The following is a 25220-nucleotide window of genomic DNA, read 5'->3' on the forward strand; positions in this document are numbered from 1 at the left end:
TGCCTTTTCTCAAACTTACTATTTTTTTAGTCACTTAGTTCAGTAGGACTCTGCTGAATTCATTAATGAACTATGTTTTCTAGCAATTATTTTCTCCACTGTAGTGAAAAAAGTAAGAAAATATTTTGTCCCGTATTACAAACTTCTCCAAGTCTGATTAAAGTCCATCTATGTGTAGCAATAATTAATCTATTGATATAGATGAAATATAAATGTTTATTTACAGAGTACATCTCTGCAACCATTCACTAGATATTTCTCTGCTCCATGAACTGCCATGTTTTTAATTATTCACTACTGGCTTATTCTTAAAGTTTTCAGATCATCTGACAACTCTCTCAGCTAATTTATCATTCTTTTTCTGCACTTTCTGAAAACAGTGAAAAGTCAGAAAATCAATGGTCACTTACTTCTGAATAGAATTAGAAAGAGGGATTATCTCACTGTCAAACAGTTTTAATTCAGCCTCTGCTTTTTCAGAAAGCTTAAAGAAACAAAAAAATTGTTAACTGAGGGAATGAAGAGTAGCTGAATATGACAGAAAACATGGAGTTTTTGTAGCACATTGCATTGGAAAGTATTGCCAACAACTTTATAGCATCATAAAGTAATTCAGATTGGGAGGGATCTCAGGAGGTGGGCTCCTGCTCAAAGCAGAGGCAGCTATGAGGTTACAGCAGGTTGCTCAGGGCTTTATCCAGTCAAATCTTGAAAACCTCCAAGGACGGAGACTGCACAACCTCTCTTGAACAACTTGTTCCAGTGCTTGGCTGTCTTTGGGGTTGAAAAGTTTCTCCCAGTGTCCAGTGTGAACATCCTGTTTCAATTTATGCCTGTTTCTCATCCTTCTGCCATGCACCACTATGAAGACCCTGGCTCCATCTTCTTGATACCCTCCTCACAGGTGCAAGACGACTTCTATTAGGTCCCCCAAAACTACTTCTCCAGCCTGAACAAGCCCAGTTCTCTCAGCTCCCCCCCATAAACAAGTCCTGTAGTCCCCAACCACCTAGGTGCCCCTCCACCAGCTTATTGACATCTCTTCTGAAGCAAGGGGCCTCAACCTGGAGGCAGTATTATAGATGTGGTCTAGCAAGTGCTGGGGGATACAGAGGGACAACCATTTCTCTTGATCCACTGACTGTGCTCCTGTCCCTATAGCCCAGGCCCCGCTGTTCCTCCTTTGCTGCCAGAGCACACAGATAGCTCATGTTCTGCTTGTACCTATACCTCTTGGGCATTTTCAACAGAGCAGCTCCCTAGCCAGGCAGTCCCCAGCCTGTATTGCTACGAGGGAGGCTTTCTTCCTTGCCAGGACCAAGGCCTTGCATTTGCCCCTGTTGAATTTCACGAGGTTCCTGTCAGCCCATTCTCCCAGCCTGCCTGATCCAGATATATATATGGAGCATTTCATTCACTACTGAGTACAGGACACAGGGTTTAAGAACTGTATGCACGCAACATTATGAAAGGTAAAAAGAGATAATAAAGTCTATGAAATCATTTTGAAACATAAGTGTCACAAAATACCAACTCACTGATGCCAAAGGAGGCAAGGATAGAGCATATAAGAATGTCTAGCTTTTTAAAAATTTGATACGTGCCCCTGAAAGCCTAGAATTAATGGGGATATTATCAGCAGACAACTTTTCCAGAACACAGCTATTGCTAAAGCAGCAGAGGAGAGCAGTGTCTGCTCTCCTGGGGCAGGATTGCCTGAAATGTCGCCATCTCCTGGCTTACAAGCACTGCTTTCTGCAGCAGCACCGAGGCCACCGTCGAGTTACTGACCTGCCACACAGTGCCCCCGCAAACGGGAGAGACTGCAGCGTCGGGTAGCACGGAGCCTCCAATCTGCAACAGCAGCAACAAGACACAGGCGATTTAGGGCACAGCAGTCTTGAGCATACGCTCCTGATGCAAACTGGATTGAATCTGCTGGCAGTGCTCTTTCTAAGATGACTGGAAACCAAGTCTATAGAAGGACTAACAATTTTTCTCAGAAGTGTACACAGCGCATTGATTTTGACAAGATACAACATAAGGAAACTCACTACTCACTTTTTCAAACTCTTCCTTTTGCTCAGCAGTTTCATTCTGGTTTAAACTTCCCTGAATTGCTTGAAGTTTAAACAGCATTAGCTTCAAAGCTTCAAGGGGCCTGTGATGATGACCTCCAGAGAAAGTATTTTCCTAAACCAAACCCCAAAGAATTTGTTGATCTTGCAGTGTACTGCAGTGCATATAAACCAAAATAAAACAAACAGCTTTTGAAGTTTCCCTGAAACAATTTAAAGGCTAATTGCTATGAGTGTTTCCCTCTACCTGTTCTTTAAAGGTCTATTTATAAATTGGACACATATGATGCTACACTGGTTCATCTTAATTTATATCACTGTACGGTCAGTGAAATCACTGTAAATACATACATTGTTAGGAAGACATGAAGCAACACAGAAAGGCCTCAGCCCTGGCTTGTGTAAAACAATTCAAGAATATTAAGCCTGTCAGTCCTTGTAATGCCATGACAGCAGTGCTGGAACACGTTTCAACATTTCATAACTGACAGAACAAGTAAGCTTCCTTAATGATAAACATAGATTTATTCATATAATTAGCATCTACATGATATCTGCTCATTCTAGAATCAAAAAAGCAAATTAACTCAAGGTGACAAAAATTTGTGGATAATCTAGAAATACTGATGTCTAGAAACATCTGATGATCTAGCAGAACCAAGAGCATGGGAAACACCATTCATCAGACAGAATAATTTGAATTACTCATGCACATCGTTAGGTTCTGTGTCAATTAACTCCTTAGGGAAACAGAAGTATGTGTCACAGTGGAAAAACTTAAAGGGTAACGCTACGTTTACTACAAGATGAGAAAATAGAATCTTAGAGCAGTTACGATTCAAGGACAATAGGGCAGAAAGTAAAGGAAACATACCAGTTCATAAAATAATAGTATGCCTTTCAACTAGAATACTGGGCTCAGTGCTCATCTCCCTAGATGAGACAAGGATAAAGGGTTCCTATAATCAAAATGAAAGGCTGAACAATATTAAGACTGCCAAGAAGGTGATTAACATGTAAGAATGGGAATAAAATGATGAATAATCAAAAGAGTAAGTTCAATCCATGATCCAATTCCAGTGCAACAGCATAAATAATAAGAAATATATTCCTTAACTTACCTCTTGAACTTGACTCATACCCAACAGTACCTCAGCCAGGCTAGGAAATTAGTAGTATTTAATACATCAATAACAAAAAAAGTCTTCCTTTACTCGAGGCAGGAAAATTATTATTTAAACAAAACATGGAGTGTAAAAGTCAAACTATTACTAAGTGAAGCACTTTATAGTTAGATGCTTTCTCAATCATAATTGTGACCAAGGGTTAGATTATAGGATTTAATAACTGTATGAATTCATCATGCTCAAATATGACTAAAACTACTACAGTTAGACTTTCTACTTTATATATTATAGGAGAAGAAAAAAACACTTTACAGGTATTCCCCCTTCTAATATTTACCAGCCTTACATATTTGGGGCACTCTCAGAAGTAAATACTCAGTTTTACTGACCTTATTTTTGTCATTTAAACAGTCTTCCAAGAACTTATGTATGATATCTGCCTTGGGGAATGGTAGAGCATTCTCCACATCCTCACAGCACACAGGCACCAGTGGTTTGCTAAACCAACATTAAACATGCAATGGAGAATAACAACAGGTTTATAAACAAAAAGAATTGTTTTAGGATATGGTCATTATGATGAAACCAGATATATTGCATCAGTGCAAGACCAAGGGGGCACTGAGTAGTTCTGTCAGCACTTTGGTGTACGTGTGAGAAACACACAACTATTTTTTCCAGTTTTGCCAGTATAATCAAAACCTGGGTAGCCACAAAAATCAACTAGACAAAAAAGGCAAGGGAAGGCCTTCTTAGCTATGATTTATTACACATGGGTGTTTTTCTTACACCTGGTACTCCTCCATTAATATTCAACATCTCAAGAAAAATACTTACCTTATCCTTACTGACCTCTAATTCTTCTACAGTCTCTAAGGTATTTTAATTCAAAACTAGTAGTCTCATAGAAACAGATATTAATTAATTAGCCTGATTTCCAGTGATGTTCTCCTACGTGGGTATTCTGGTGGCTAGCAGGAGACTAGATTATTAGCCTCTCTTAACAGGAGCATGAATAGTACTGTTTCCATTATCACATGCAGGAATGCTGCAGTCTGAGACCTTTACTCACCTGTTAAATATTGCTAAAATTAACCAATAGATCAAAATCTTTGGGGGTAAAGGGAAAGTGACAGACAACACCCAGAAGCACATACACCTCGCTGCTGCTTAAAAACTGTAGGAAATGCTCGTATTGATTTTTAGCATTCTTTGATCCTGTGAAATGAAATTTCAGTTGTTCAGGAACTGAAAGGTTACTCCCAAGACTGCTCCAAAACTTCCCAAGGCCACACCACTTTTTTTTAAGAAAATGGACGTCCCACTATTAACTTGTTTTTTGTAAACTATTATTCATAAGTTAGTAAAGCTGTCAATTTAAGTTCCATTAAATTAGTTTTCTCTTGAAATAAATATTTCTCATATATCATTGATATACAAAGACATTATTAAAAGGCAACAATAGGTAATATTGATAGCACTCTTTGCAAGTCAATGAAAAAAGGGAAAGCAGTGCAACAATATCCTGACCTTGAAATATCAAACATTTAGAACTAGCAAGAGATCTAATAGTAAATCCTTTCTTTACGTACACGCCACAGCACCATTACTTATAATCTATATACAAAAGCAATTAAATACATTATGCATTTTCATTAACAAACTAGTCCAAAAATATATGTTTACTTACGAAGCACCTGGAGCATTTTCCCATGATCTTTCTGCGCCTAGTACATCTGTTGTAGAAGGACTGCCATCATTTTCCAGATTATTTGACAAATCTTCAGCTGAACTCTCCAGACCTCTGTCAGCCTTCAAGGTAAGTCGCTCAAGCTGGTCTTCTAAAAAAACCCAAGGACACAATGTGTCCAACCCTCTTCAAGGGCATTATTTCCACATTACTTTTAATTTTATGTAATACTCAAAGAAAATGACTACAGATGAATTAGCACTGGAAATATTTTACAGAGAGTACAGCCCCAGTACAACTCCTTTGGTTGTCTTGGTATGGCAGTATGGCATGTAAATAATCAGTACCAAATGGGATCTGCAAGGTTCTACAGAAAATAGTATTAATATTAATTCACAATACAATGTTAAATATTACTTAATAATACTGTAAGTTCTTAGGTTAGTTTCCTTCTTATTTTGTACAGGTTTTTCTAACAGCTGCTTTTACAGACACCTGGGAGAGAAATCATGCAACATAGACATGCAAATCACATATACAATCACATACAGGACTCACATTTAAGAATTGTTTGAGACAAGCACTCAAAATGACAGACACATTTTTTTTTTTTTTATACCTAGCCTGTTCATGGTTGGTAAAATTTTGTGTGTTAAAAAAAAGATATAACCCTGAATTTAAAGTTCATGGTGCCTACACACGAGAAAGGTATTTGCAGACATTTGTATATCTGACATTTTGTCACTTTGAATGCACAACATAAACAACATTTTAACTTAGTTTGTTTATATAACCTCTTGGAAAAAAGGAGGGATCAATACTTATGCTTTGCATAGCAAAGAAAAAAATATTTTTCTTTTCAAATGAATAAACTTAGACAGAAGTGAAGGTAATTAACACTTCGAAATGTTAATCTCTCATATCAAAGCAAATCTTGCTGATATTTCATAATGCAAAGATGGTGCTTCAGAAGCAGAGAGGTCCTCCTGTGGTGAAGAGCGATGGCCTCCTGCAAAGAGTAGCTATGTGAGAGAATCCCAAGGAAAGTCTTTACATAAACTGAAGGCACTGGATAACCCAAGTATATGGGTTACAAATATCTCCTGCTGACTGTGTAAAGCAGAGGAAAAGACTGCACGATAAATGGTATTTCTTACCAATTTGACAGGTTCATTTACGCTATGTTTAGGAATCTCTCTCCCCAAGGTTACACTTCATGTAATTTAATTTAATGCTTGAAATTCTATTAAAATATTCATGGAATTACTGTCATTATCTTGCAGTAAGGAACTAAATATGCCACTGTAATAAATACTCTGCTGGAAAAGAAATGCTTAAATATTGATTTATGTATGAAAACTTACAGTATAAAAGCTGTTTAACTTAGTCAACTACTAGTAAGTGCTTTAAGTCATTTGTCAAAGATGGACGTGAATAAATCTACTGTACAGTGCAGTCAGACTAACATACCTAGAGTGTTGGTTTAAAAACAAAAAATGTAATTTCTTTATACACATACCCTCAAATGAAGAAACAAATGACATAAATATAGTTACCTCTGAACAGCTTTTTGGTGTGTCTCAAAAACTGGAAGCATGCATCTGGACTGGCATGGTTGCAACTTTCTTCTACTTTGTTATCACCTCTTGGATCCAGGCAACCATTTTGTTCAAAAAAATCAGAACCGTCTTTATCTACAGAGCATCTTTTTTTCAGGATCTCAAAAGTTTGTGAAGAGGAAGCTTTGCCTTGTATATTAAAATTTTGACCATCGCTTTCTTCAGTTGAATCAGAAAAAAGGTTGTAACTCTTAAGCCAGACTGGGTAGTGAAAGTGGGGAATACTACTTATCCCTGATACACTTAAGTCAGACTTCTGACTAGTAAGCCACCTTGGATAATTCTTAACAGGAAAAGTGTTAGAGTTCTCTTCAAAAGACAAGGGTCTTGAGCTTCCTTTAAAGGAGACAGAATTGTACCTGTCAGGTGTATACACATTGCATTTCTTTCTACTGAAGTCTTTGAGTGGATTCTGGTGAGCAACAGCTTTCCCATTCTCCTGGGGAGTGAAACCACCTTCAGTATCGAGTGATGAGGTTTGGTAAGGGCAGAAAGATGTTTTAAGTGACCGCCGGTTCCACTCACTACTTTGATGCCTTGATTTAAAAGGACTACGCTGGACAAAGGGCAGTGATCCATCTGCTGGAAATGCTAACAGATCATCCGTCGCAAGACTAATCAAGTCTGGGTCACACTCAGTCTGCCTTCTACAGGGTGAAGCAAGAGAATCCAATCCTATGTGCTGATTACAATCGTCCAATGCTGAAAAACAAAGATATTTTACATGAATTGCTAAACTTCAAGCATACCAAAATGATACATTTGTAAGACCTAACATGAAGTAATATTTTAAAGCTGAAATATATTCTTTACCAGGGAGTACTGAATTACAGTTCTTGCAAGAGTGGTTCTGTTTCTAATCAGAATCTTGATAAAAACCTTACCAGTCAAAAGTTACCCCTCCTTTCATAGTACACAACATTCGCAGCTTTGAGGATTTTATTTATTTTTTCATTTAAGACAAACAAGATTTCAACATTCGACAGTCCATTTTTAGTTGCACATTCAGAATTGTATATTTTGCAGATACATCCTTAGTATTTCAGTCCTAGTAGCGACACTTCCTCCACACAGCAATGTTAGGGATGACTTTCCCCATATTGAAACTGAGCACATTTGCTAGAGAAGAAGATGGCTAAAAGCAATAGCTTGCAAGGCAAGCAGCTAGATAATGGGCCTATAGACCCATTTTGTGATTCTACAGACACTTACGTGCTGTATAAGATTTGACTTGGCAGTTTTTCAGGGAAGAATTAAAGCATTAAATCCTTTTTTTTTTTTACTGAAACTATGAAGCACTTTGATTCACGAAAATAGGTTTTCCTCAGCTAGTACCTGGAAGTTATTTTGTCCTCACTTGCACCGTAGTATCAGTAAGTGAAATCTCTATATTACAGACTATTATAACATACAAAACATACATGCAGACTAGCTAATACGTGAATGGAGCTAATGAGACTTCTGCAAAGAACAGCAACAGAGACATTTCAGAGTAAAATATGAGCAGATGACATCTTTCATAGAACAGTTTCTCATTTTTAGTGATAATCAGAATGCTTATTTTTGTTTGGGAAGTCAGTTAAACTTAAGTAGAAGAAGGTTTGTATTAGAAAAATATAAACTGAAAGCTAAACACAGCTAAAAACCAGCTCTCTTTATAAGAGAAAGAAAGGAAAGGTGTGAAACTAGAGGAAGGTTATAGGCTACGGTGAAGAAAAAAAAGCCCTGAATAATACAATATGCTACCGTAACTGCCCATGCCAATGCAACCCAAGCAAGCATCCTTTTTCAGGTACAAAGTTTGCCTGTACTTAGGACTTTGTTATTTTAGATGTAATGGACAAAGCATTTGCAATATTAATTAGCTCAAGCACAGTCATCTACCCTAGATCTTCTCATAAAAGTTCATATAAGCAATTAAGTATTTATTTATTCAAGCTAACTAATAATGACAAAAGCCAATTCAAACCCATATACATTACCCTGTTGGGTTAGACTTCCAACCCAAAAGTACATTCCATAAAAATCAATGGATAAGGGGCAAATTTTGTTCTAAGACAAAGCAGCGTTTAAGGGAACTCCTTCAATTAATTAGATTCTGATGTTACTTACTCTGGAAAGGAAGCAGATTTTTTTTTTTTTTCCAAGACTCAGGTTTAAGCAATGATTTATACTGTCTTTAGCATATATTCACATATAGAAAATACAATTTCTATTCCATGCTCTGGAATTTATTATTGCATCTATGAGCGTGGTCAGGAATTCTCACCAATCCAGCAAGCATTTACAAAAAAGCATTACAGAGAATGACAAATATTGCTAGCCATGACCAAGCATCATTTACTATAGCATAAAGATTTGTAGGCAGTTGTGCAGGGAATATTCCTTCAACAAAACACACGTGGTATGAGACAGGGAGTTGTAATACTATTAGCAATAGGGAAGAAAAAAAGGAAAAAAAAAACCAGACACAAACTCATTCAAAGACATACTTGCAGAAGACATACCATGTTTTTCTTTGGCATGATGCTTTGAAAACTCAACTTGTTTGGGAGTGCTTTGACATATGCAGATTTTTCCAGTGCTTATTTCTGAAGATGTGAGACTTAGATCAAAATCTTCAATATAAGCCTCCAAAGCCTCAGATGCAGAGCTGTAAAGCTTGTCCTTGTACTGAATCAAACTGTCCGAGTATGGATTATTGCTGTCAATGCTATAGCTTGTTAAAAGAGAAGATATTGTTGAATCAGGAGAGCAGACACGGTTTTCTTTTATTGAGCTTGTCATGGTTTTTATCCAGGTTTCTATTAGAATCTTCACTCATCTTTTTAATCAATCTAAATGGAAAAAGAAACAACACCACAAGTGATCATCTGCACTGAAATGTCTTCTCATAAACTGTAACATAGCTAGGATTTTTTACTTTTGTTATGTATTTTATTATTTTCCTAGAAATTACTATTTAGCTATTCAACTTGCTGCTTTTCAAATAAGTTTGTCATATATATATGCCACCCCTAGAAAAGTGAAAGGCAGAAAATAAAGGCTCTGGGAAAAAAGATAACAATAGGAAAAACTTCTTGTATATTGAAACTTCAGTAGTGGGAAAAAAAAAATATAACAAGAGAGCACAAAAGTCTACCTCCTCGCTAGTTCTAGAGGAACCTCTATACCTTGCTTTTGCAAGAACAGGATTTCACATCTTTTTCATATGTTTGTCACCAAACATCCCATTCATTAAAGACACACAGAAGTATTGTAACTTTTGATTTCAGAACCAGCACAAAAGAGTACCATTCATGGACAAAAAAAAGAAGTAAAAGTTGCTTAGATAGTATGAAAAACTAAACAACTCAATGTAACAAGAGTAGGAAGCCATTACTCTTGCAGATATTTTCATATAGCCAGAATGGGTACACACAGCAAAAGAATTTTACAAGACACATGGGAGCACTTAGAATCGTCCTATCTGTGCAATTTAGTCAACCCAATCCAAGCTGCCTTTATAACCCCACAAACTGTAAACCGAAGAGTTGGAAGCGCAGGCTTGTTCCAAATGCTGTAATCAGGACGGTCAAGGTCACTGAAAGAAACCTAACAATGTGTTTCATCCCGGTAGGTAAAATACCATTTGAAAAATCTGTTAAGGTGTTACAGAAACAAGTGCTGTAACAAGGAACAAAGATTAATAACTTTGTTATATCCAATATCACATGCGTACAAGGATCATCATGCAATAGCAGCATAAGGATTTATAAGAAAAAGGCACAGTGAGGACCAGCTCTTCCAAGGCCGAAGTGGTTTTCCCTGGAAAGCCAAGGAGCCGGGCTAGGCACCGGCCCAAGGGCAGCGCGACCGGCACCGAGACCTCCCGGGGCCTCATCCTCACACAACGCCCCCGGGAGAGGCAGACCCGGCCGTGGCGAGCACTCCCGACCCCCTTTCCCTCACAAGAAGCAGTCAGCACGGGGAAAAAAAGCGCCTAAAGCAGCACAGCCTCTACCGCGACGCCACAAGGGTGTGCCACCCTAGCTCCTGCCCGCCCATCATCACCTCCCCAGCCCTGCGCGGGAGCCCCGGGCGTCCCCACCCCGCAACGGCCGCTCCTCCGGACTTTGCCGCGCAGCGATTTGAAGGGACCGCACCCCTTTGCAAAATGGCGGCGCGCAGGCGCGAGGACAGCCGCGCGGTCCTGCGGGAGTTGTAGTCGGAGCCGGGCGGCCGGAGCCGCGCTAGCCAGGACTACATCTCCCAGCATGCCCCGCGCCGCCCGGCCGGCGCGGCGGGAAGGCGGGGCGGGGCCGGGTGCAGGTCTCTCCGCTCCGTGCCGCGCTGCTGAGGTGAGTGCGGTGCCGCCACTGTCGCCTCCTCTTCCTCCTGCTCTGAGTCCCCGGTGATGGGACGGCCCGCCCGCCGCTTCGCCCGGGCTGCCGTCACCGCGGGAGAGCGAGGAGGGGGGGCTGTCGGGTGGGTTGTCCGCCGCCCCTCGCGGGGGTGGACGCCGCGCCTCAGGGCCGCCTGCGCGGAGGACGGGGGTCCCGCCGGCCAGGCCTTCGGCTCCGCCGTGTTTTCAGCGCTCGGCTTCGCCTGTCAGCGCTGCCCTAGCTGGGTGCGGGGGCTGCGTGTGGTGGTGGGCCCGGCCAGCCCACCACCTCGCCGGAGGTGCCGCGAATTCGTGCCCGGCTGAGGGTGTGTGATGTGCTCTGCCCTGGTCCTCGGCGGGCACCTCTCCTCCGGGGGCGCAGACTGAGTTAAATTCCACAGCCTGTCACTGAGGTAGCTCAGGAAAAGTCTTGTGCAACCCGTTACACGAAAAAGCCCCATAAAGTTTAGGTATGAAGTTAACTTTGTGTGAGGGACTGGTCCAGAAATGTTCAACGCTGTTGGCCTGAGAACCACAGTTGATATTGTTATGAGAAAGAAGCTTCCACCATAGCACAGCCTGTAAGGATTGTTGCATAAAGCTCTGATGTAAGAAAAATCTCTCCAAATGTTTGAGCCTCATGTGTTTTTAACTACACAAGTTGGCTACTAGTCTAATGACTTTAGCAAAGCATGGCAGAATCAGAATCTCGGGTGACCAACTGTGTAAGGAGGGGAAGTTTTAATGTGGAGTAATGATGGATTTAATAAGGAGTGAATGGTGTGTCTCACTAGATGCTCACTAGATTCATTCTCAAGATCCACACCAATGGCTACTTCTCAGTCGTCCAGACTGGAAGTCAATTACAGAATTTTGTTTAAATAAAAACTGTCTTTTTCTGAAATTGAATATGATTAATAAAAAGTTCATTTGATATAAATACTCAGTTAACGTATTCTAAAGCCTGTGGAAAGAATACAGGAATGAGCCCTATGTTTTTTGCTCTTTAAGGAATGCTTTTATCGTATACCAGGAAACTGCTTTTAAATCTTTGCAGATAAATGGACTATAAGAAAATAACGGATGAAGTTTCAGAAAAAATTTTATCATACAGTCAAGATACTTCAGGATGGAGAGTGATAAAAGTTTCAGTAAGGAAATACTAATTAATATTGTTTATAAAGTTATTTTTATTAAATACATTTTGTTGCAAAAAGTGTTTTAAACTGTTTTCCTTAAAAAATTAGTTGACAACTCTTTATCAACTGCTAAGTTTTTATTTTTCCTTTTTCTACTTTGAGAAAAATGTTACAGTTTCTTCAAAGCCTTCAAAAGAGTATGCAGGAAATATGTAAGTATTTACATTTTGTTTGTTATTGTAATGAATAACAACATCTGCTTTTGAACGGTGACGCCCAAGATTGAAATGGAAAAGTTAACCATGTTCTGTCCTTCATGAAAGTGGTCACTGTAGTTTTGTTAGCTGTAGAGAAGATTTTTGCACTGTAGTTACACTGGGTCGGCAATAGGGCTGGAATACAGGAGATGGATTTCCCAAGCAATTTTCAAATGTGCTATGAAAATTTAATACTATGTAACACTTACTGATATGGAATAAGTAGATGTGGAGTCACAGTTTTGGCCTGAAGTCAGTGACTCCTCCTGGTGGAATATTCTGTTCAAGCCATTACATCTTACCAGCTGGGCTTCGCTTTTCACCCCTTCATACTTGTGAAATGACTGATGCTGACACGTGCAGACATGCTTACGGTCTCACTCTACCTTATCTGTCCTTCGTACCTTTTTCTCTCTGGCACCCGAAACTGAATTAACTGTACCGAGCATAAGAAGGTCATATAATGTCTGGAGCAGCAACTTCATCTGTCCTTCCTTCTCTTGAGCAATGAATTCTGCGCTGTTGTTAAGCAGCTAGATTTGGCCCAAAGGGTGGAGTTAGGCGAGGCAGACTAAGTTGATCTCACAGCTTGCTGTCACTGATAGAGTTGGCTCTACTCTTTACATTCCTCCTCTCTTCTTCCCTACCCCTCTCCTGGCTCTGCAGTCCTGCTGCTCATTTATGGTGGCTGTGGCACTCGGCTGAGTGTTTACCAAACTGATTCAGCTCATGAAACCAGGGGAAAGAAAAAAAAATCTCACTGAAGAGAAGTGTGCAAAAGCAGAGGAAAAGAGGACACTTGCAAGATGTCCTTTGCCTCTCTTCTTTTTTTTTTTTTTTTTTAAATTAAAATGCCTAATGGGTATTAAATTATATTAAATGCCAATCTAGACAGGCAGTAGAGAAAATTTGCATCTGATTGTCTTTTGTTCTCAGTATGATGAGATGTTTGTGATCAGTGGTATTCTAAATCCAAAAGTCTTGCTTGGTTTTCTAATTATTTCTGAAGGTTTTAGCAAAGAAGGTATTCATTACAGAAGACAATGCTATATCACTGGTATTACAGAAGAACTACTCTACAGTATTGTAATGGAAAATAGCTGTAATATTTCATTAGAATATGTTAAAAGTACTGTTATCTTAATAAGAATTTGCATACTTTGTCTGTGGCATTATTATTGTATTTCAGATCTTATTTCAGTACAGGTGGGTGTCAGGGAGTGAGAGTCTGGTTGCTTAGAATTCATAAGAATGTGTCCGAGTTATTTCTGTGGAGGAAAAAAGATATGCTATGGTCTCATCGGGCACGAAGCCATTTTCAGTTGTACTCAGATCTGTACATAGCAAGTCCTTTGCAGTTAGGAGAAGCATTGTCGTGCTTTCTGCCATTTGGTACAGGGAGCCAGAATCTTTCGTTCATTTATTTTTGTACAAATCTTTGTCACATTAACAAGCAGTACTGGTCCATAGCATGTCTTTTGTGAAGGAATATTAGCTGTTTCTAGGAGCAAAAGTATAGCTGTTCCCATTTTCAGTTTGACATTGAATATTTATTAACCGCATATCACAAATGCTAGTTTCTTTTTTAATTGGCAGGAGTATTAACAGTTTGCTTTACTTGCTAAAAGAAATCAGTATGGGATCTGGTAGTGAAAAGCGGTAGAGATCCTTGCTTCAGTCAGGTGAAGGGAAGAAGTGCATTTTTTCAGCACTTTCATTTTCAGTAGCGTGCAGGGAAGGATTAAGGTGATTGTTCAAGGCTGAATAGGATTTTGTTTGGAATTATGTCACCTAAGCTCAAGAAAGACAATGAGGTATGTATTTCAGTTTGTCTAAGATAGTGAGACTAGATTTGGTGATCCAAGTGGTTTTTGCCAGGCTTACTTCCTCTTTTTCCAGTGTTCCCAATAATCCACTGTAAAAACTGGAAATTGAGATTTTTCGTAAGTGTGCCCTTCCTTTTATTTTAGCAATTCTGTCTTTCAGAAGCCTTGCCTAGAAGAAGTCCTCCTGATAAACAACTCACACTGAGTTTAGGAGAGAAGATATTACAGGATGCAGGCGGGAGCTGCTTAGGAGATTGGTAAACATAAGTTCATGGGAGTTATGGAAATAAAGGGTGTATCCAAATATTAATATGCTGGTTTTAACTGGTCCTGCCACAGCTTACGTTCGCTGTTTTTGAGTAGGCATTAAAATGTTTTCCATCACCATCGGACCTGCTGTAGTTAGTGGAGAAGCGAGTTTCTGGAGTAGTCATATACGCCCACACTGCGCTCACTCCACCAAGGCAGTAAGCGGTGACGAGTTGCTGCAGAGTGCAGAAACGGAGCCATGATTTTACAGGGCCTCTGTGTTTGGGTTTGAACTTGGCTATCTTTGCTCTTTCTGACCTACTCTCATGCATCATCAGGGTCTGTAAATCTGATTTCATGTTTCATAAACTGTTTGCAAGTATCGTCTCCTTTGAGCTTACCTGTTGTCACGCAGCATCCTTCACCTTTGTATTTAATTGCTTGTCTGTCAGTGCTTACTGTAGTGATTCACAGTTTCTCCAGGAACTAGGTGTGAGAACTATCAGTATTAGGGAGCAGTTCCCAGCATTACAGGAGTTTCCTATTTCCTTGTGAGAGGCCCCTCTTCCCCTCTGTGAACTTTCCCTTGAACTCCTCAGAAGATTATGAACAAAAGCTGGAGAAGTGCCAGAATGTACTAGTTCATGAATAGTGAGAAGATTTGCAAGCAGTGTCAAAATGGATTGAAAGTATCTATATACAAAAAGTAATAGATGAATTTTGCATATATTTAAATTAGCAGGTTCCTATCCAATAGCTCACAAATAAAGTATGGTGTCAAGAATGTAATGGTCTCAAAAATCAGTTACAGAATAATAATTTTCATTACTACTTGCATTTTCATCAATCCATCAAGTGCAATCACATTCGTGTGCTTTACCTCATTGTAGCCTGGCATCCCCAACTGCTAGATGCTTATCATTGTATAACTTATTTTTCCAGTTCATAAATGTGAATTCAATATCTGTTTTTTACACAATCTAGATACCGTGGAGAAGGGATAATTAAGGAAGTCCCTAGTAAAATTATTCCTTTTATGTATCTTCCTGAGTATCGAAGCAAATGGGACAAAGCATTAAAATCTTACAAGCTATTAGAAAGGATTGACCAGGTAATACGATACTTTAATACACAGATTTTATTTTAGGTCTTTCTGCATGAATTATTGTGACTAAAAAGACCTCTACTGGGACAAAGAAAGTTCGCAATATGAAATACCTTCTGGGTTGGTTAAAACTTCTAAACCTGCTGCTTATGTGAAATGGGCATGAAATGTGTCCCTCCCCTTAGGAGTTAAATATTTATTCTGAAATAAATGTCCTCAAGCATGCCAAGAATTCAGTCCGTGGGAAACAACAGAAGTCTCCATCAAGAGCAGGATGAGACACAATGAACAAAACGTAGGGAAAGCTCCCCTCTCACAGTGAGCATGGTTTACACAAATTTAAAAACCCACTGAAGTCAAGGGCAGGATGGAAATTGAACTGATGCTGTCCTAGTGCTGGGAAATACTGTATGTTCTGAATTCCAGTTGCCTGGGGCTTTGTCTCGGGCACTCTGGAAACCCAGAACTCAAAATTCCTATGAAGAATATCATAGGAATGATATTCCTGTGTTAGCCGCCTTTGATCTAAGCACTTGAGAGAGATGGCCCTGTGTACGATGGAGAGAGGTCTCAGAACATAGCACACACATAGGAACGACTCTAGTGTATGAAAGTACTCTTTAAATCGTGGCGGGGGGAAATCCTCCCCTTTTTGTCTTCCCTGAACCTCTCTTCTCTTTCCTCTGCCTGGATCTGCTAGAGTTGGTCCGATGTTAGGATGTAGTGGTACATCTGACCATACCTTCTTTGCTTTTTTTGGAACTGATTTAGTTTAACAAAACTGAAGATTTGCTTAACAAAGATTATACATCTTTGTCCTAAAACACAATGCAATCTAGCATGTGTATTTTAATGCAAATAGGCATTCCAACTCCACTAAATGTGGATACTAAATGTATCCCTAACTAGATATGAGAACTGTCATCTTACGCTAAAAATAGGAATCCATTTTTGCCACATTCTCATGATTCAACATGTAATACTGCTTTGCCAATTAAGTAAAACTTAGCTTCTTACACATTAATTCAAAAAATTGCTTTTACTTACTTGTAGGACACTGGTATATACCACAGTGTAACACATAGTTATGGTATGGGACTGATTTCATCAAGAGATTTTGTTGACCTGCTGCATGTTAAACCATATCCTGGTGATATCCTTACAACTAACTGTAAGTTGCGTGTAACTACTGCATGTTTTCATATTTTGGCTGCGTTCTGGAAATCCTAAAGTGAATGGCTGTAAAGTTCTGCGGCCTAATGGCAGCGTAGAGTACCTTGCTCTGTGTGTGGTCTTACTGACGTTAACAGTCCCCTCCTGTTTATCCCCAAAATAAAGCTGTTTTTTAATACTGAAACTATCAAAATTGATCTTCAATGAAAATACCATGTTGTTTAGTCTACTATGCCTCTATTTGAAAAATTGAAAAAAATGTAGTAGTATGAGGAAGCTAAAATTTATTATTTTACTCTATAAATTCAGTGTTTATTTTGTGACACTTTTCTGTACTTAGATGGCTTCCTGACCAAATGCTACTTGCCTAATATACTATTCTCAGAGTGAACTTGCTAATTTGCTCCGTATTTGATTCTCTTTGAGTTTGGCTCTGTAAACTTACACAAAATGTAAAATTATTAATGTTACAATGATACGGCCAGCCAGGAAAACATCTCACTGCTACTTCATTTCTGTGCTAATCTTTTTCCTTTGGGTGGACCTTAGTACCGGCAGAAAACAACATTTTTCATCTTGGAACTTTACTGACCTATCAGTTTTTTTTCAAGCCATACTCTTACAATACTTTTTATTAATGCGAAAGTAATGGGTAAGTAAAAAAACAACCCCTCCTAACTACTACTGTGCATGTGTGCAGCAGTTTCCTCATCTTCTCTGCAATTGTGCTTACTAATTAATGACATCTTGCTGACAAACTGACTTTGTTGTCCAGAACTAAGCCACACCTCAGCACTTAGGTATGTGTAATCACGTCTCAAGGAGAATACTTTTGGGTATACCTGCCCAAACATCTATAGAAACTTCTGCATGTATTGAACTGCACAAATATTTTATGTCCTTTAGGTGTTTTGCGTACAGAATGGAATTGCTAAACACACCAGTGACCGTATTGTGAGAGCTTGTACTATCCTACAGTAGTTTGTTTGTTTTTAAAAGGTATTTTTGAGTCATATGATTGACAGATATAAACATAATTTGGTTTTGCTTTTTGTGTGTGGTGACTTACAGCTGTCAGCGTGGAATACTCCAGCTGCCCTCCAACTCCCTCTTGTGTCCGAGGCTATAACAATCCCTGTGGATATGTGTGTTCACCTTTACCTGAGTAAGTATTTAAAGCCCCCTTATATTAGCATCCTTGGTTACTCAGTCGTCTTCTCTATACAAAGCTTAAAAGCTACTGAACCACCCAGCTTTGTTTTTAAATTTTATTTAGACAGTTTTATTCTGGGGAAACTTTACGAGTTTTGTGCAGATCAGTTTTGTGACTCAGGCTATCTTTTGAAACAATTGAAACTTTTAGACATCCTCCACTTTTTCGTATTAGTAATTTCGAGAGATTGAAATTGTAAACCTTTCTAAACATCACTATAAATTGTAAACAACTGTACATCTCAGGAAGTTTCACAGCAAGAGGAACAAGTGTTAACTGAAGGATTTTGCTCCTTTCATCACAGGAATCCAGAGCATTCTAAGCTAGTGGTATTTATTCAGCCAGAACTAGGAGGAATGCTTCCAGGTTCTGTAGTGGAGACAGCATTACCTACTACTCTCATAAACTTAATCACTGAAACAAGAGCTGGACTGAAAGGCTTGAAAGACTGTAATTAAACGTTAAGTGGAAAGTAATAAGCACTTAAGTCACGTGCATCTTTTACTTGGATTAGTTTTTAAAGTAGATGATGAAGTTTATTTTAATTGTGGTTCATGTGGAAATGTATAAAGCTTAACTGTTAAAATGGTGAATGCTGGTTTTCTCTGTTATTGGGAATGATGTGAGAATTTACACTGAAGTGCCATCAAAGTACAGGATGTTGCTTTCAATGTAACCAGGTGATGTTTTGTAATATTTTTGCACTTTATATGCAAAGGATATATATATATATATACACATGAGAGTCTGGTGATATAAATCAATGTTAAAATACAGTAGTCAGATATTTTGCCATAGCTTTAAAGAAACTTTGATAAGTTCTTACCTCAATTATGTACTCTTGACTGAAACAAGCAAACATCTTGTGTACTAGAGACTTTAAACATGTTTATTAACTATAAGTGTGCAAGTGTAATTAGCAACTCTTTTGGAATTAAATATTTGAAGAAAAGCCTGATGAGTTTGTATATAGCACCTCATTAAAAGCTGCTCTTTATACACAGCGTTGGTTGTTATTTTCTGAATCCTGAGCACCAAACCTAAACCATTTTTATAAGCTGACTAATTTCCAGGAACAAGCTGGTGATGTGATTCATTTGGAAGTAATGTTTCCCATTACCCCTTAGTATTTCTAGTACCTTCAGCTACGAGTTAACTGCAGGAAATAGTGATAGCCACGTGAACAGCAATTTCCCTTACAAATCACAGAAGCAGTGGTGCAAATTAAAGAATAGTGTGCAAATTGCTTTTGTCTTCTCTGCTCGATCCCCTTCCATGGTGTTAGAAACAATTATCTGCATACATAGTATAATTCAATGAAAATTACAGTAAAAATTCCTTCCCCCCAGTCAGCGTGTTAAGGTATTGATAGTGAATACTAAAACATGTTTGCATAGTATAATATTTTTAGGACAACTAAAGATTCATCAGATAAATGTCAATTTATGAGAAAGAAAAATAAGGCAGACTAATTACTACTTAAACAGAGTCACCAGCAGGTTTTATGTCAAAAGTTGGCAAAATATATTTTTAATATTCACATCGTTACAATTTACAGTAAACTCTTCATAACTAAAGTGCCTTTGAGTGCTGATTCTTAGAGTGTCACTATTATGAAAAATGTTTCACTGTGGTTTAAAATATCTTAACAAACTGTTAGACTGTGATAAACACGGTGCTGTATTCCTTCTTCCTTTATTTGTTTTCGGCTTTTCAGGGGGTTTATCCATAGAAGTCTTCGACACAGGCTCCTGATTCTTCTTCCATTCAGCTAGCAGTTCTTCTTGCACATCTGCAGGTAGTTCATAAAAAGTCTGTGTGTCAACATTAGGAGGAAATACAATTCCTGCTTGCCTACTATAAGTTTTATCCTCAGAAGTTGTTTCAAAGGCCTGCTTATCTTTGTCCAAGACAGGTACACGCAGAACACTTTGGCTGTCTCCACCTTCCAGAGATGACAGGTCTCTCTCTCTGAAGTTCAGAGAGTCAGTAGGCTGTTTTTCCATACTGCTGCTTGTCAATGCACTTCTGGGACACTCAGAAGAACAAGTGGCCCTGGAGCTGTGTGCCACAACAGCTGCAGATTCATGAACTGACATGAGATGTATACTGCACCCCACAGAGTGCGTATCGCTGTTTAGTCCCTCAGAATTTGGGGAAGTGCTGTGTACCTCCTCTGCAGAACATACTGATGGCTGACCCGAAACATTCTCGGTAGGGATCGCTTCTGTTTTTTCAGAAATAATTTCGTTTTGAATATCTTCTGGAAGTTCCCTGAAGACTTGCTGGTCAATCTCACCAGGAGACAAATGAAATGGGAAGTCAGGAATTCCTGCTTTTTTAATACTGCTTTTCTTTTCCTCTGAAAGTTTCCTAGTTTTTGTCGTTCCAGTTCTGTTGCAGCTCTGGTTCCAAGAAGCACTTCCCTCACCTTGTGAGACATCTTCCACTTCCTGTGACAAAAAATGTATGTAAAAGCCTAAGTATGGTCTGTGTAATCTACTAGTTACCAAGCACTATTTTACTAGCAGCAAGTTCTTCAAATTATTCCTTAACATACAGTAATTTTTTTTCCCCTTATCATCGGTAGTGTTTTTTTAAATCTTATTTTCAAACATAGACCTTAAAAAGTACATACAAGTAGGAAGCCTTTTCTTCTTTTAAAGTAGCAAATACCTTGAAATTACATTTTATTGCTTTAAAACTCTGTGGAGCTTTAGAATACACGATATGATGTTATTCCTCATATTCCTGAGCAGTTGAGAAACAGACAAGTTTATCAATACGCAAAATTGCTATGTCAAGACAGAAACAGTAAATTAATTACACAACATAATTCTGAAGTTATTAAGTTTTTGGATTATGTACTGAAAGCATCTTGTGGAAATACTTAGCAGCGTTTCCACAGACAGCTCCTACACCGTCTAGCATATGCAATTGGGAGGTAGGAGATTTGTTCAATTCCAAGCGGGAATTAGAAGCTCGCTAGATCAGGAGCTAGTGCTAGCGGCCAATACAGAATTGAATCTCTGAGTAATTTCTATCCTGGACAGGGAGACTTGAGAATGCATAGGAAGGTAAATAATCACTGTGAAAGTATCTTAATTAAAGCAACAAGGTAAATTATAAGCAACTTCAAGGAGATATGAGTCTAAGGTAGAAGATGCTTCAGCACGACAATATCTGAGTAAGTGGCCTGTTGTTTCACAAATGCTAAAAAAAGAGCAGATCTTACTGGAATGAACAGCCAAATTCAGCAATTATTTCTTAGAAGACATAGGTTTGGATTTCTCCCTTAGTGAATTCTGTTCTCTTCAGTTAAGGGGCTTGATAACCCAGTTGGCCGTCCCGTTCAAGACAGTATTAAATCTCTTTTAAGCAGACCATCTAATGAAAGCAAGGAAACAAGTAACACCTGCTCAGAAGACTCCAAATAAATCTTCATTTTTACCAGGTGAATAAAACTTATCATCCTAAAAATTCCAAAGCAGTTAAGGTTTAAATCTATATAATAAAGAGAGAAATAGCTCAGAACTTTCTTATCTGCAGGTAGTTCTCAGGATCTTTCAGCTTACCCGGACACGTTTACTAGAGCCTGATGGTGGTGACATCTGCTTTAGATAGAAACCAATTGATCCTTTCTTGCTGCTAGGAAGATCCTTGAGGTTGGAGAAGCAGACATTCAAAAGGGTAAGATGAAATGGTAGATGTACATCTATCATCTTTCGAAAGAGTTTCATTAGTATATCAACCAATGGGGATATAACATTGCTGCTTTCTGAAAGAAAAAAGGTTGAAAAAAAGGAATGTATATAATCAAGAGTAACTGACTGAGTAAGATTGATTTAAATAGCAAAGTACAAAAGCAAACACTGCTAAAGGCTTCCAAAATAATCTGTCAATACAGTCGTTAAGATGTTCATTCTGCCCTGGCAGGTATGTCCTGAACTGAATAACAGACTTTTTTTTTTTTTTCCTCCAGTAAAAATGCTTAATTTTACACCTGTGAAGATTACTTTATAGTATGTTCTTGGCTTAGAAAAGAAGAATTATAGAATACAAGCCAAGCTGAATAGATATGAAAAATGATCTAATTCTACCCAAAAGGGCCTTTACAGGGCCGTGTAGGTATATAACATTACCCCAACACCGGTAATAACAACATGGTTTATTGGAGCTTGCATGACTATATGAGCTGACACTAATTAAGTCTCCTCCAAGGTAGAAGTCAGTAGCAATTTTGAAGTGAGAAGCTACACAGACTTTCAATAGCTTCTCTAGGACTGTGAGAAGTAATTCAGGAATCGAAGTCAGGGAACAGTGATTCTGTGTGCTGACACAGCAGCGATTCAGATTTATTTCCTCACCCCAATCTGAAGCAAGTGTCAGATGAATTGCAATTGCTGGTTGGAAAGCTTAAGGCTCAGAAGGATGAGAGCCTTTATGGTATTAATTTTCAGAGGTACCTCAAAAATACATTTTATTACATAATAAAATTGAGAACATAATTCAAATCCCTAACAGAAAAGCAGATTATTAATCTGGGAAGCAGCCCCCAGTCGCCCTTTCCCACCCCACCAAGAAACTTACTGCCAGGAATCCAGCCAGACTGGGTTAAAACATGGCAGTAACGTAGAAGATATTCCTACAGTGAAGTTCTATACGTTTTTAGCATATCTCCTCAAGACACATCCATTACAAGTAATGGAAAAATTTCCAAGTATTAAGTGTAGGGAATATTATCGTGACATTAAGTAACAGAATTTTACAGCGAAGCTAAGTGGTAGCAACACGAAGTTGATACTTTCAAAAATGCAAAGTTTACCTTTTCCAAATTTCTGAATGAGATGAGGTGGAATAGGACACTGACGACTTTCCCGATGAAACCATTTATCGGTTGAGGAGAACTGGCGTATGGTCAACCTTACTGTGTGGGGCTGTCTTCCATCTTTGTGTATTCTACAGAATGTTAATATGCACAAAGCAATAAGCATTACCACGAGTATTTTTCAGAGGGTCTATGGAAACTGTCACAGCATCACAGCACAACACAGGTTACAAAGTCACTTAAATTAAGCATTACAGATCTCTCCCAACTTCTGGCTTTACTCCACTGATTATACGGGGAACTTTGCGTCCTAGCTGGTTCCCTTAATTACCCATAAGTTAGAAGTTCAATACAATATGAATACTGTCCCCAAGAGTCTTCAGCTGAGGTGAATGTGAAAATTAAGTGGGTCAGTCTGCAATGCTGCCACGTTTCAATATTTAATACATTGAAAGTAGCGTAGTCTTTGCAGTTATACCCTATATAATCCTCAGCTTTTAGCTTTCTGCTTTTCAAGGAAACACCCCCACTTCAGCAGCAAAAGGTTAGCTGGCTTTTGGACGAAGGGTAAGAAACGAAAGTACATAATTGTTTCTTTCCCCCTCCAAAAGGCATGGGTGGGATTTTTCTCTACAAAAAAATTTTCTCAATTCTACATGTTGTAAACAAGATAGGACAAACAGTCTCGCTTCAAATTTTGTGATTACTGAGCAATATCTGATATTAGCAGATAAAAGACTGCTTGCCCGCAATGTTAACATAACTAAAATGGAGGTATCTATTGTGAGACTTGCATAGATGTGGGGACAGAAAACTTTTAAGACTTGTAGATTATTTTAAGGCTTGGAGAGGCATGCAGAGACTATGAAAATATTTAGAGAAAAAAATATAAAAATCAAGAACTAATGGGAGACACGAAGACTATTCAGGACTGATGCAAGGAGGGTTTCAAAAATCAGAAGTTGAAGCATGGCAGAACAGGAAAGACAGTTCAGTGCTGCTAGAATATTACTCCTTTGTATTAATTTGTTTTAAGTAAAGAGAGTCACAGGATAGAAAGGGAGGACAGGAAAGTCACAATAGTCAAGACATGAGTAAATGCATCCTCCTGCTCTGCTGGTGTTTTTGTGAAGAACCTTGGGCTTGGATGCTGCCTGGATTCACAGGGCAAGGGAAGGAGGAAGAAAGGAAAGTGTTCTTTCAGACTGACAGAAAAATAAGCTGTGGAACAGCAGACATGCATAAATAGTGATCACCGAGGGTTTGAAAGTAGAGAAAGTCACCTATGGAAAGAGAAAGAAAACCTAGGGTCCTTCACAGAGATCTGTGAACATGCACTAAGTAGTGATGCACAACCAAAGCAACAGAGAAGGATCAGCAAAGGGAACATGCAAAGATCTTTATCAGAGAGGCTGCACAGGAATGGAAGGGCTGGCAGCCACCCTGGGGCAGGACAAAAGATGGGGGCAAGAGGAAAGTGGGGCAATACAGCAGTACAATCCATGAATTTAAAAAAAAAAAAAAAAAAAAAAGACCAAAGAGGAAGTTGGAGAGGCAGATGCTGTTCCTATAAATGCATTTTGCTGAGAGAAGAGATGTAGAGTATGAGATAAACCTAACATAACGCTCCAAGTCCCTTCAGGTCACAATTTCATCAAAAAGAGCTACTGAAGACAGTCACCTGTCTAAGAGGCTAGGAAGCAGTTCTTCAATTTTCTCCTTAACTTCCACTTCTGATGAACATTTTTTAAAGGAATCTTCATCACTAAAGGACTAAAAAAAACACATTAGTCCTTTCAATTTGATATTTACTTCAAAATTCTGAAGAGAAAAAGTAGTATCACAATTAAGTGTGTAGAATTAACACCAAGATATATTTGACACTCAGAGCTCAACTGAATTTCAGGAGAATTATACATTAATTTGAGACGTACTAGAGAATACATAAAAAAATAATTCATTAAGTTAGTCCAGCAAAGCTGTATAAAACTAAAAGCAATTTTTTAGCTCTTTATAAAGTACTTCAGAACAATACTTGTACCTGAGGAGGGCCTGATGGAGTCACAGGTGAGTCATCTTCTCCATAGCTGAGTTTTTGGATACGCTGAGCAATAGAAACACCTAGTTCCTTCTCTAACACAGCAGACGGAAACGCTTGGAGATCACACGCGGTCCTAACACCCAGTGTTTCAAGACGTTTGGCAGTTTTGTAGCCAATGCCTAAATAAAATGTGTATTAAATACACAAAAAGTGAAAAAATATATACATATATATATAAAAAATGCCCACCCACGTAGTACTGACAATTATTTTTCCTACTGCAATGCAGGCTTTTCAGCAACATTTCTGGTGAGTTTCCATTTGAGTTTTAGAATCTGCCACTAGAAGAGCCATACTGGGACACAGCAAAGGGCTGCCTGTGTCTGTAGCCTCCATCAACGCTTCCTGGCCAACAGCACAGCGTCAGCATAGAATAATGAGGAAAAGTACTTCCTCAAGAGTATTCCATCAGGCTCCAACAGACTTTTTTAATAACTGTCAGTAGGTTTCCA

The 25220-nt window shown here is 38.7% G+C and overlaps 3 protein-coding genes and 1 long non-coding RNA gene across 11 annotated transcripts in view; 2 read left to right on the forward strand and 2 right to left on the reverse strand.

The window, feature by feature from the left end:
- C4H18orf54 (chromosome 4 C18orf54 homolog) overlaps positions 1-10797 on the reverse strand; it is a 12124-nt gene extending 1327 nt beyond the window's left edge. The window contains exons 1-8 of one of the 5 annotated variants that reach the window (XM_072861026.1): positions 10605-10794; positions 9022-9351; positions 6452-7216; positions 4896-5046; positions 3595-3703; positions 2062-2193; positions 1792-1854; positions 411-484 (exon numbers count right to left, since the gene is read on the reverse strand). In XM_072861026.1, coding sequence (XP_072717127.1) covers positions 411-484; positions 1792-1854; positions 2062-2193; positions 3595-3703; positions 4896-5046; positions 6452-7216; positions 9022-9301 — 1574 coding nt within the window. In that variant the 5' untranslated portion in view covers positions 9302-9351; positions 10605-10794. Of the gene's footprint in view, positions 1-410; positions 485-1791; positions 1855-2061; positions 2194-2243; positions 3038-3594; positions 3704-4895; positions 5082-6451; positions 7217-9021; positions 9352-10567 lie in introns of those variants that run through there. The other 4 variants (XM_072861027.1, XM_072861028.1, XM_072861030.1 and 1 more) reach the window with 4 other exon arrangements.
- Positions 10793-19355, forward strand: STARD6 (StAR related lipid transfer domain containing 6). Of its 2 annotated transcripts, none has more exons than XM_072861038.1 (7): positions 10793-10854; positions 11935-12028; positions 12179-12228; positions 15333-15459; positions 16507-16543; positions 17698-17791; positions 18144-19355. In XM_072861038.1, the coding sequence occupies exons 2-7, from the start codon at positions 11939-11941 to the stop codon at positions 18295-18297; spliced, it is 552 nt and encodes a 183-aa protein (XP_072717139.1). In that variant the 5' UTR covers positions 10793-10854; positions 11935-11938; the 3' UTR covers positions 18298-19355. The 2 variants fall into 2 exon arrangements, with proteins under 2 accessions (XP_072717139.1, XP_072717138.1); XM_072861037.1 differs by having other exon boundaries at positions 16507-16624; positions 18144-19353.
- POLI (DNA polymerase iota) overlaps positions 18727-25220 on the reverse strand; it is an 11222-nt gene continuing 4728 nt past the window's right edge. The window contains exons 5-9 of one of the 3 annotated variants that reach the window (XM_072861025.1): positions 24709-24887; positions 24349-24440; positions 22665-22798; positions 21415-21617; positions 18727-20292 (exon numbers count right to left, since the gene is read on the reverse strand). In XM_072861025.1, the coding sequence (XP_072717126.1) occupies positions 19465-20292; positions 21415-21617; positions 22665-22798; positions 24349-24440; positions 24709-24887 (1436 nt within the window). In that variant the 3' untranslated portion in view covers positions 18727-19464. The remainder of the gene's footprint in view (positions 20293-21414; positions 21618-22664; positions 22799-24348; positions 24441-24708; positions 24888-25220) is intronic. The other 2 variants (XM_072861023.1, XM_072861022.1) reach the window with 2 other exon arrangements.
- On the forward strand, positions 20190-24747 carry LOC140651508 (uncharacterized). Its single transcript, XR_012042407.1, has 3 exons — positions 20190-20306; positions 21219-21293; positions 21389-24747. It is a non-coding gene; the product is annotated as an uncharacterized lncRNA (long non-coding RNA).

This window comes from Ciconia boyciana, chromosome 4, assembly GCF_034638445.1.
Source record: "Ciconia boyciana chromosome 4, ASM3463844v1, whole genome shotgun sequence".
NCBI classification, from domain to species: Eukaryota; Metazoa; Chordata; class Aves; order Ciconiiformes; family Ciconiidae; genus Ciconia; species Ciconia boyciana.